The sequence below is a fragment of the Diceros bicornis genome, chromosome 12, assembly GCF_020826845.1.
Source record: "Diceros bicornis minor isolate mBicDic1 chromosome 12, mDicBic1.mat.cur, whole genome shotgun sequence".
In the NCBI taxonomy this organism is placed as follows: domain Eukaryota; kingdom Metazoa; phylum Chordata; class Mammalia; order Perissodactyla; family Rhinocerotidae; genus Diceros; species Diceros bicornis.
In genome coordinates this window covers 39,550,221-39,562,653 of record NC_080751.1, presented here as the reverse complement: position 1 = coordinate 39,562,653, position 12,433 = coordinate 39,550,221, and the positions used below count along the sequence as shown (strand labels likewise).

The 12,433-nt window shown below is 40.2% G+C and overlaps 1 protein-coding gene across 3 annotated transcripts in view; it reads right to left on the bottom strand.

Annotated features, from left to right (window-relative positions):
- SRBD1 (S1 RNA binding domain 1) overlaps positions 1-12,433 on the bottom strand; it is a 214,165-nt gene that overhangs the window by 188,028 nt on the left and 13,704 nt on the right. For all 3 annotated transcript variants that reach the window (XM_058551313.1, XM_058551314.1, XM_058551315.1), the window contains exon 4: positions 10,053-10,439. In XM_058551313.1, coding sequence (XP_058407296.1) covers positions 10,053-10,439 — 387 coding nt within the window. The remainder of the gene's footprint in view (positions 1-10,052; positions 10,440-12,433) is intronic.

Here is a 12,433-nt window from a genome sequence, read left to right as displayed (position 1 = left end):
GAGAATACAATGCTAACCCTAGAGGAAAAGCAATTTGGCAACATCTATCAAAATTTACAATGCATAAACTCTTTGACCCAGCAATTCCACTCTTGGGAATTCATCCTGATATATTCATACCTCTGGAAAACTGTATTATTTATAGTGATTTTTTTTTTGAAGAACTGTTTCCAGCATAGTAAAAATCAGCCAAAACCCACGTCTGCAATGGGGAACTGGTAAATAAATTATGATATACTCACAAAGTAGAATACCACATAATTACTTATATGAACTGATATGTAATGATTCATAAGAATTGGGAACGTGGCTTACTTTCAGGACAGGTAATTGGTTAGCTAAGAATTAGGATAGGAAGACTCTCTATGTCATTTGAATTTTGTATCATGCACATATACTACATATTCAAAATAATTAATTATTTTAAAAAAACAAGTTTATAGGTTTCAATAAAATGTACATGCAAGCAGAAAAGTTTACAGAGGTCAGCCTAGAGAAGAGAAAGACTGAAATGCAATTTCAGTAACTGTTCTCAAAAACCTAAGCAGATTTTTCAAAGTAAAGCACAAAAGCCATAAGTTTTATTATTATTTCAATCTTGCTGCCTGAGATCTGCCAAAAATGGAAGAAAAAAACAGAAAAATTATTAAATTATCATAATCAACTGATTAACAAAAACAAGTCAATGTACATAATAGACTGAATTTCAAAACTACAGATGAAATAAATGGCTGAACTCCAGAGACTATGGAGGATACCCTCATTTCTCTGGGCATGAGAAATAAATCCCGAGGCCTACATTTTGTTACCCATTAGGATGGTTTAATACCAACTATCCAGTGAGGATGCCAACTGCACATCTCCAGCCCTGGCTCTCTTCTGCATGAGCTCCAGACTCATTTAGCCAACTATCTGACGTATTCTTTTGGAAATCTAATGGGCATCTCAAACCTTGCACTTGCCAAGTGATCTTCCTCTCAAACTTATCCCTCCTCCAGTTTAACCCTTATTACGTCCATTCGAAGAACAGTTCAAGCCAGAAAACTAAGAATCTTTAACTCTTTCATCTCCTTCAACTCTTAAATCCGCTCCATCATAAGAACCAGTCAACTCTAACTGCAAAATATTTTAGTCTATTATTACTCTTCATTTCTTCTTTCCCGCACCCCAGCCTAGCTCAAGCCTAGACTACTGCAGTAGCCTTTAACTGTTCTCCTTGCATACACTGCCATCCCATCTATTCCAGTCTCCATAAAGCAACAAGAATTATATTTTCAAAATGTAAACTAGATCATGTCTCTTGACTGGTCAAAACCTTTCATGATTTCCCATTGCATTTAGAATACAAATTCCTTATCATGACCCAGAAGACATCAGCCTCCTTCTCCAATTTCACCTTATCCAGTCTTCCCCCCATCAGAAGACAGTCCCTAATGGTTTTCTCTCAGTTCTTAGAACAAGCCCAGTTGTTTCCCCGCTCAGAGGCCTTCATGAAGCTGTTCCCTCATTCGGAAATGCCACTCTTGCTTAACATCTTCCCTGACCCCTACAAAATCAAACTCATTAATATTTTCTCCCTCAAACCAGTACCTCTTCCTGTTTCCTATTCCAGTCAACATCATCATCTTCTACACAGACACCTTAGGAGATATTGTAGTTATCTCCCCCAACAACACCTCCCCTGTCATGTAACAGCTATGTGGCTTGAGAATACCTGACCTCACCTCTAGCTCCACAGCATTTTGTTCAAGTAATGAGTTGCTTTAGAATTAAACATTGTGGCATTGCTCTGACCAGAGAGATTAATTAGTCCAGTCAGCCTAAAGCTCCACATCTGGGCTGGGACTCTGGACCCAGGTACAACTTCTTCCTCTGGAGAAATGCGGTTTGTACATGTCGAATCTTGAAGCTGAGGATGGTAGCGCTAACAGAATCGCAGACAGACCGTTTCAGTGCACTGACTAAACTTTCCTGTTACATAAGTCAATAAATCTCCTTCATTGCTTAAGCTAGTTCAAGATAAGTTTTCTCTTACTGAGACCAAAAGCATTCTAATCAATGTCCTTAGTATCACTGTGTGTTCTCTATCATGCCTATCTAATCTGTCACCATGGAAGCAAAGTAAACTTCTAAAATGTCTGTTTCTTCCCCCTGAGCTCCCTTTCTGCTAATATCATCTTTTATCTGAACCACAGAGCAGTTTTTTTGTTCTCTATGCCTTCCACCCAACCTCTCTGCATTATTACTGATTATATTTCTAAAACACAGGTAAAATAAGTCCCTTATTTTTTCTCTTTTTCTTCTGAATACAAGCTCCAATGACTCTTATCTACCCACTGGTAAAGGTCCGATCACTGCAACATAGTTTTAGAACCCCTTCCCAATCTTGGTCCCAAACTTCACTGTCCTCAAGGAATTAGCAATCTAGAAAGGAAGATAAAACGTTAATGCAAATAAGTACAAATAAAACAGCATGTGCTAGGCAGTAAGTGGTATAATGTTTTCAGAGAAGAGAAAGATCTCCCCGGGGTAATCAAGGAAGGCTTGCTGCAGGGGTACCATTTTGGCTGGTCCTGTAAAGATAGGCCAGATTCTGACAGACAGACGTAAGAGGTGAAAAATGACCAAACTGCTCATCATTTTGGAACTGGGTGATTGGAAGTGGCTGGAGCAATCCATGGGCTCCCACTACCCTAAACTAACTCAGTTATTGTTACAAAAGCGGCCCAAGACAGCTAAGACTCCAGACCCATATCTGGATAGTACTAGATCCTAACAAATCCAGAAGCATCATATGTGTTAAGGGTGTACATGCTGCTGCTTATATAAATTTGCTCCTTGAAATTAAGCATAACAAAACTACATGTAAGCAGTCACCACTTTTGGGCCTCCAAATCATTCAATTTCTTCTGTCGTTACTTAGTCAAACATCTATTTTAGCTCATTTTATATGCCAATAACTATACCAAGCCAGTAATAATCGAAATGTAAAAAACCAAGTCCCTCTTCCCAAGGAGCTTACAAACTAACAGAAGAAGAAAGAGAGTCAAGTAGATAATTAAAATACAGTGTGATCTGCGCTCTGACAGAAGCATATATAGATTGTTTTAAGAACACAGGGGAAGTAGAAACATCTAACTCTACAGCAATGGAAAAGCAACAAGAGAATGAAGGTATCTCCAAGCAGCCAAATGGAGGCAGGAATTCCAGGCAAAGACAATAGCATATCAAAAGCCACTGATGAGAAACCACCACACATTTTTTAAATTGCTATAAGTTCAGTATTGCTAAAATGTACAAGGTGTGTTGAGATGAGACGAGAAATGGAAAAGTGGATGGAGCTAGATGGCGAATTCTATAAAGAGTTTGAACTTTATCCTATACTCAATATTAAGCCCCTCAATGACTGATCTGCTTATTACTTGGTCTCAGCTATTGAGTCAAGCCTCCTGAAACCCCAGATTCAATGAGATCTGTGGTCTAGGCAGGTGTTCACAATGTATGGTTCCCAAACCAGCAGTATAAGCATCATCTGCAACTTATTAGAAATGCAAATTCTTGAGCCCCACTCCAGACTTCCTGAATCAGAAACTCTGGGGTGGGGCTCAGCAATCTGTATCTTAGAAAAATGAGGCAAACAAAGAAATAAAGAGTTCCTAGTAGAGAGCAAACCTTAGGGATGGTAGGGATAAGACAGGGAACAACTACAGAGTTTACTTTTAAACTATTCACAATTATTACTTGTTCAAAAAGAAACAAAGGGGCCGGCCCGGTGGCGTAGTGGTTAAGTTTGTGTGCTCTGCTTCAGCAGCCTGGGGTTTGCAGGTTTGGATCCTGGGTGCGGACCTAGGCACCGCTCATCAAGCCAAGCTGTGGCAGTGTTCCATCCATATACAAAATAGAGGAAGATGGGCACAGATGTTAGCTCAGGGCTAATCTTCCTCAGGAAGAAGAGGAAGACTGGCAACAGATGTTGGCTCAGGGCCATTCTTCCTCACCAAAAAAAAAAAAAAGAGAGAGAAAGAGAGAGAAGAAACAACAGGCCCAAAATGGAGTCACTTGTGCTAAGCTCCACATCAGCAAACCAAGACTTAATACCTAACCTAACTGCAGTTACAACCTCCTCTAGGAATGTAGTCTTCTTAACCAGTCAGTCTGGAATTTTCTGGTCAGCACCAATGAGGTAATCTGCCACATAGGCCCTTTTCATCCCCTAAAGGAAGATGAAGTAATCCTTATCCCTTCTCCCTTCTGCCTATAAAAGGCTTCCATTTTGTACAGCTCCTCAGAGCTACTTGCTAGATGGAATATTCCCCAATTCATGAATCGTTTAATAAAGCCAATTAGATCTTTAAAATTTACTCACTGAATTTTTGTTGTTTAACATACTTAAATGATTTTTATAGTTAACTGGTAGATAGGAATGAGAGTAAAGTAAAAAGGAAGGCAGTCTTGAGCTTTTTTTCATCTCTAAGAATTAAATAGAAAGGCACTTCTTGTGACTGTTGTTGTTTTAAGCTAATACCTGTACAGGGCTTATTAAGTTCTAAACACTTTTACATATTCAATATTAACTCATTTAAACTGTATAAGATAGGTATTATTATCATTGTTCCCATTTTACAGATACAAAAACTGAGGCCCAAAGAAGTTAAGTAAATTACCCAAAGTCCCACCAGCTATATTACCTTTTCAAAAATTCAATTTGTATGCAAAGCAGGATGATTTTTAGGCAAAAATACAAATTAAGCAAATCACCTCACTTCTCTTCCTGAACCTCATTGCAGATAAGTGAGACATGCCTTCATACTCCCCTCTGGTGTCTAAAACCTCCAACGAAATGGCCTTTTCCCAAAGTGTTGTAACCCGGGGGCCCTCCAGAACCAGTTCAACTGACCCTATCTCTTATCAACAGAGTGATTTAGAATTGCCTTTCAGAAAATGTGTAAAGTCACGTAGCCAGAACATGCGCAAAAGAAGAAATCTTTTTTTTTTTTTCTTTTTGGTGAGGAGGACCAGCCCTGAGCTAACATCCAATGCCAATGTTCCTCTTTTTTGCTGAGGAAGACTGGCCCTGGGCTAACATCCATGCCCATCTTCCTCTACTTTATATGGGACACGGCCACAGCATGGCTTAACAAGCAGTGCGTTGGTGCGCGCCCGGGATCGGAACCGGCAAACCCCAGGCTGCCGCAGCAGAGCGCATGCACTTAACCGCTTGCGCCACTGGGCCGGCCCCAAAAGAAGAAATCTTGACCTGAAATGACCATGGAATCAAAAATCCTCCCCCCACATGGAACCAAAGAACCAGGACATGACCGGAACTTGAAAGTTGAACACTTATCAGAAGCAAGGGGTCCTTCATTCAGGAAAATCTGGTGTTAAAATCTTTCCCCACCTCATCATAAATGTTTAGAACCCTATCATAAAAGTTTACAACCACATCATAAATGTTTACAACCCTGTCACAAATGTTTAGAACCTCATCATAAATGCTTAGAACTCTGTCATAATAGTTTAGAACCTCATCATAAATGCTTGAAGCCCACCAATCAAAACCTGAACCACCAGTGTTTCCGCGTGGTAGCCTGGTCTCCCTAACCTCTTAAGTTTCGCCCCAAATCTTGAATCTTGGAGACAGATTGGAGGACACATGCCCCCTGTCTCCCTGCTGGTCCATTTCGCAGAATAAAGCTGATCTCTCTTCCCAAAGGCTGATGCCGTAATTAATTGGCCATTTATGCGCATCAGGCAAGAGAACCCCAATTTTTTGTGGAAGCAGTGTCCTGAGATTTACTCCTCCAACTCTATATACCCATTCCCTCAGTTATAAAGAAATACCTAGGTATCAGCAAATAAACTATACCCTTAATCGTCCAGGCAATATCTGGATTTTAAAAGAACTAACATCTAAATTAAATAACACTCTAATGAATAGAATTGAGATAGAGAATTTTCTATTCAAAATCATTCCCAAAATAGTAATCGGACACCTCCTTTCTGAAAAACTGTTGATTCCTGCTGTTCTCTTTACCCTTATCTATTCCTTTTTCTGTATCACTTATTTTATCACACAAAAAAGTTTCCTTAAAGATCACAAAAGTGGGGGGCTGGCCTGGTGGCATAGCGCTTAAGTGAGCGCGCTCCGCTGTGGTGGCCCAGGGTTCAGATCCTGGGCGCGCACCAATGCACCGCTTGTCAAGCCATGCTGTGGCAGTGTCCCGTATAAAGTGGAGGAAGATGGGCACGGATGTTAGCCCAGGGCCAATCTTCCTCAGCAAAAAGAGGAAGATTGGCGATGTTAGCTCAGGGCTAATCTACCTCACACACACAAAAAAAAAAGATCATAAAAGGAAAAGTTAATGTGTGCTGTTAGAAGTCAGAAGAGTGGTTATAGGAAAGGGGAAAAAGGACCAGAAAAGGGTAGGAAGGGAATGGGGGGCTGGTAATGTTCTGTTTTTTGATCTGGAAGCTAGTTACATGGTTACACTTTTGAACATTCATAAGCGGTACATTTAAGTACAATTTTCTGTATATATACTTCAAAAAGAAAAAAACAAAAAAAGCTCATAACAAACACTATCCGCTAAATTATAGTAACAAAAGTGCCAATACAATTTCTTTTACTTAATCCTTCCCGGAACAAACAGGCTAACCTAATGGGTGGTGCTGTACTTATGTGTAGAACTGCAATGAGAAAGCCAACTCAGAGAACACTCTTCTCCTTCCTGTCCCACTTCTTTCCCAATTTTATCATCCCATCGTGTTCTTCACCCATAGAATCCCACATCATCTCTTGCAAGAACAAAAGAAACGGCTAATAAAGAGGCTTTTGCTTGCTTTTCCTCCCTAATTTAGCAAACTTTACTAAGATATTATATATGGATGCTCCACTCCCCTACTCCCACTCTCCTCAAAATAAAGAGACTATAAATAACAGCAATCACCACTTTGGAGCATTGGATTTTCTCAAAAACTGCTTGTAGCTAGTCACCTCTTCAAATTCTTAAAGGTCATGGTATTCACAACATATTTGCATATAATGTACTTTAACAAAACTAGTTTCTGATGGCAGCTACACATGCAGTCTGGGGGAAAGGACTGAACAGTAGGTTGCTTCTGCTCAAGGGATCTAGTAATCAATTGATCCCATCAATGCCGGATCAATCAGGCATTGATCCCCAATGCTTCATTAGGAAATAGACACAAAGTATGTTTATATGTAAAGACTATTAATAAATCAAGTATTGGCAATGTAGTTTTCCCTTCCGAAACATGACAGTAATGTTCCTAATAAAGCAGTGGACTTTTCAGAGTTAAGAAACACACCTTGAAAGGAAAAAAACAGAATCAAGGTGTTGTGGTGGGCAGGGTCCACAGGGAATAGCATGCAAAATGAAGGAAATATAAATGACATTTCCCACATATTCAATTAGTAATAATTAATAATTTCTATACAATTAGCTTTCATTGACCATTCCTTAGTAACTAGGTACTTTTCAGGATTTCCCCAAAGGGCTTGGACAGACGTTTTGTTTTGTGACAGATAACATGCATATTATAGGCATGTCATTGAGTCTGGTCCCCATCCAAATGTTCAAGAACCTTCCTATTGTCTGACTTGGCATTGCTGACTCTTGCTCTTCTCAGTTCCCTTTCCCCCAACACCTGCCACTGTTCTCAACCATGTTTGGAAGCAGGAATGTGGTGTTAAGATAAAATTATCTTCTCTCCCACAAAGTTTCTCCTATTTATGGCGGAATAAAAAAGTATAGGAAAGGAAATCCACATATACCACAAGAACTGTCTGTAGAAGTTAATTTCAGGTTAGACAAGGATGACTGCATCTGGTTAAATTTTTAAAAACCCAAACATGTAAATCATACCTAAAGTTTCCTTGGCAATTTCCTTAAACCCATCCAGAAAATGCTGAGCTTACCAGTTGCCACCAGGGTGTGAAGGTGGCAGCAGGAGCAATCACTTTTCCCAACTCACAAGCAAGGAGTGCCAGATTCTGAGAATAGGCTTGTTTCAGCTGTCAAAAACCACTTCCAATAAGGAGGAGGAGAAAAAATACTGTTTGGAATGGAAAGGAAAGACAACTATACCCATATTACCCAAATAATATACCAAAGACAATAAAATAGTTCCAGGACCTTAAAATGAGATAACTTGCTCCCATTTGATATTCCAACAACACAACCCTGGACACTGCTGCTAAATCAAGCTTTTACTCTTCTCTGCTCTTCTTCTGCCACTCACACTCTGGCAGCTGGGCACCTGTCTTTCACCATACACTTTTCCCTCCTCACAGGCTAAAACCAATGGCTAATGAATCGGGGAGTTGTCATTTTCCGCCCTCTGTAAAGAAGCAGAGAAATCTGGTCTGCCAAGAGAAAATAACAACTCGGAGAAACAGAGAAGCAGCAGAAATGGGTGATCACGAGATCCCGGAAAGAGAGAAAACTGAGCGAGTGTCTTCCTCATGTCCTCACAGTTTTCCAATTTCTAGTTCAAGGCCTTTGGGAGACTTGATCACATCTGTCCCTTGCATTCTTTCAAAGGTCCCTGTGTCCTTGGTAATAAACTCTTTTCTGCTTAAGCTCATTTGAAGTAGGTTTCTATTACTTGTGACCAAGAGACAATCTGCTAAGGCAGGGCCATTTTCACCTTTCTCTATTAGATAGATTAGGAGACAAGGGTGTGCAGCAAAGTATCATAGAATAAGTAGCCCTTGACTTAACTTTGAATAACTTATTAATACAATTCAAGAGACTTTGTGGTCTTTGAAACCTTCCTCCCTCCCTCCTGCTCACTGTCAACAGCTAGGGGTGGATCTATGTCAATGACAGAGAGAAGCTTTAAAGTGTTAGGAAAGGGAAAGGAAAGAGAAGCAGCACATGTCCACCTGCCCCTGCAGGTCTGGACTGGAACCACGGATGCTGCATTTTAAGAAAGACTTCAGAGTGAATCTGATGGAGGTGGTCCGTGAAGCACCCTTTTAAAACACTTCCTTGTAGGCCTAAATGAATTAAAAAAAGAAGGCATAGAAAGGAGCCTAATTATACTCTGTTTCTCCAAGAAACTTTGGACTGTTTAGGAACAATAATGAGAGGAAAGCTATGAGGCAACATTCTATTCCTTAGTGGGCCAGAGAGAAGAAAAATCATAATTAAAAATTCCTGGTGATATTCTACTAATAGGTAACAGAAAGAAAAGGCAGCATGGATTAAAAAAAAAAGTTCTTCTGAAGAAAAAGATAACACATGACAGTCCCAGACTGAGAAGTAGTATTAGGATCCAGCAGAGGCCCTGGGCTCTAGAGAAGCAATTCACAGCAGAAGGAGAACACATCAGAATGACCATAGGAAAGACAACAGGGAGGGTGGTCCTGAGGGGCATGGCTGGAACTACTTTTGAAATGTTCCCAGAGTGTGCTGGGGCAGACAAAAGGTTGAGAATCACTGTTTAAGAGTCACTCTTCAGGTCTTCTCTACCATCCCCAAAACCAGCCAAAGAAACTGGGAGGAATCTGATTTCCCCTGTAGTAAGAGATATAATTATGGCATCTCAAGTTGGAATTCGTATCGAATTTTCCTTTTAAGAAACTGCTAGGCCTTATTCATCGTATATTACAACATTACACTAAGAGTTAAATGGATGTACTAATGACCAATGACCTAATCACCTGCACTGCTTTTATGAGGAAATAAAGTCCAAGTTCAAAGCAAAAACTTAACAATGAACTACGAGGGCCCAATCTGTTGGTGCAATCTGTCTATACAGCGCATGTTCACTAAAACACCACGGCAGACAGAGACCTACCTTGCCTGAGGTCACAGCTCTTAGCTGAAGGACTGAAGATGATCAGCTATAATACAAAACAGTGCACCCAGGAAAGGAACCAGTGGCCAAAGCCTTCATAAATCACTGGCAAGACGGAAAAGAGAATTGAAAACTCCCAATCTTTCCTTTAGCCAGTGCCACCCTGATCCTAGTCAAAAAGAAAGGAAATCAAACAAACTAAAGTGATAGAAAAAGGCTGCACATACCTGTACTATGTCCCAGTTCATTTCCACCTCCTCTTTAATATCGTTGGCATTTGCCGGAAACCTGACAGGCTGCCCCTGAGGACATGCTTCGGTCTTCACTCTCTTTAAAGGGAACGGATCAGTTGTAACGTCATCTTCATTCTCTTCCTTCTTGCATGCACCTTCCCACATGGTGCTTGTAGACGGTGTCTCTGTGCTGTTACTCCCACTCTCTGAGTTGCTGGCTTTGTTGGTTTCTTCATCGACTTTCAGCTTTTTGGTCCTCTGAGCTGAAGGTGACTGAGCTGAATTCTTCCGTTTTGTCTTTGCTGTTTTCAGAGTCTGCACAGTATCCAATTTATTTTTTCTGTCTTCCAAATCAACATCAGCAATAGCCACAGAGCTATTCTATCAAACCACAAATAAAGAGAACATATGAGAATTAGAAGATAAAAACCAACTGCTCTGGAATATTACTCAGCAACAAAAAGGAACAAATTATTGATACACAAAATAACTTGGAAGAATCTCAAGGAAATTATATTGATTGGGGAGGAAAAAGCCAATCTCAAAAAGTCACATGAGGCCAGCCCAGTGATATAGTGGGTAAGTTTGTGCACTCCACTTTGGTGGTCCAGGGTTCACAGGTTCAGATCCTGGGTGTAGACCTACACACTGCTCATCAAGCCATGCTGTGGCAGCATCCCAGATACAAAAACAGAGGATGATTGGCACAGATGTTAGCTCAGGGACAATCTTCCTCAAGCAAAAAGAAGAAGATTGGCAACAGATGTTAGCTCAGGACCCATCTTCCTCACCAGAAAAAAAAAAAGTTACATACTATAGTCATGTCTTGCTTAACAACGGGGATACGTTCTGAGAAATGCAGTGTTAGGTGATTTCGTCATTGTACGAACACCATAGACTGTACTTACACAAACCTAGATGGTGTGGCCTACCACACACCTAGGCTATATGGTACTAATCTTATGGGACCACCGTTGTATATGTGGTCCACTGTTGACCAAAATGTCGTTATGTGGTGCATGACTGTAAATAGTTATATTTATATAACATTCCTGAACAAATTAGTGGTTGCTAGGGGTGAGAGATGGTGGGGAGGGGAAGACAGGAGGGAGGTGGATGTGGCTATAAAAGGGCAACACTAGGAATCCTCGTGGTGATACAACCACAAGGATCTGTGTGGTGGATATGCAAACCTGCACATGTGATAAAATTGCACAGAACTAAACATACACATACACACACACATATAAATGAATACAAATAAAACTGGAGAAATCTAAATAAGGTCAGAGGATTTTATCAATGTCAATATCCTGGTTGTGATATTTTACTACAGTGTTGCAAGATGTTACCACTGGGGGAAATTGGATAAAGGGTACATGAATCTCTCTGTGTTATTTTTTTACAACTGCATGTGACTACAATTATCTAGAAATAAAAAGTTTAATTTTAAAAAAGAGTAAAGAATAGGTCTACACACGCCAGAAAAACCAAGATTTAAAACTTGCAATCAAATGTGAACCATTTAGGAGGAAAAGAGTAACACTCACATCCTCATAAAACTCAACAGGCTACACCTGCCACCAATTTATGCAGCCAGAAAGAGGACAGAAAACACAGCACAACAGCAGGGTAGTGTCAAGTATTTTTCTTTAGTAGGGTCTGCACAGCAGTCCACACAGGTGTCTAGGGGCTACTCTCTGCACCCCCCACACCCAAGCGACAGCTCAGGTGTGAAGGAACAAGACCTGGCACTCATTTTGGCATTAGAGTGGTAAATAAAATACAGACCCTGACCAGATGGAGTTTACAATTTCACAAGCTAGCCTGTTTTCCGTTACCTAAATGATGCAGATGGCACAAACACGAACAAAAGAACAACTCCCAAACTGAATTTCAGTCAAAATTCAATTATCTCTCCTATCAAATGTTTTTCCAGAATTACTGACTACTGAAAATACTGAGAACTATAATAAAGAGCACCCTCCATCCTAATGCCCACCCACTGACACCTGAACCTGGAAATGACGTACATTAAATAGATCTGTATTACCTTTTTAGCTGAAACATAATGGATAAGAACAGAAATATAAAAACAAAATGACTCCCAGGTCCATAAGAGGTGATAATAACCTGATCCAAGGAACTGACATAGCGCTAAAGAATGTGTCAATCATACAGAGGGTTTTTAGCCATAGAGGAGCAGAAAAAGGAGCAATGCAAAAACCAAATATGACCAACATTCTTCTAAGTAATGTACAAGAAAGAGAAAAGTTTAACAAACAAATTCTGAGTATTTTGGTCCCAAGGGTAAGACAGCCCTCCTGTGAGATGGATACATCAAGACTATCTTAGATTCATGCAATTGAAACATT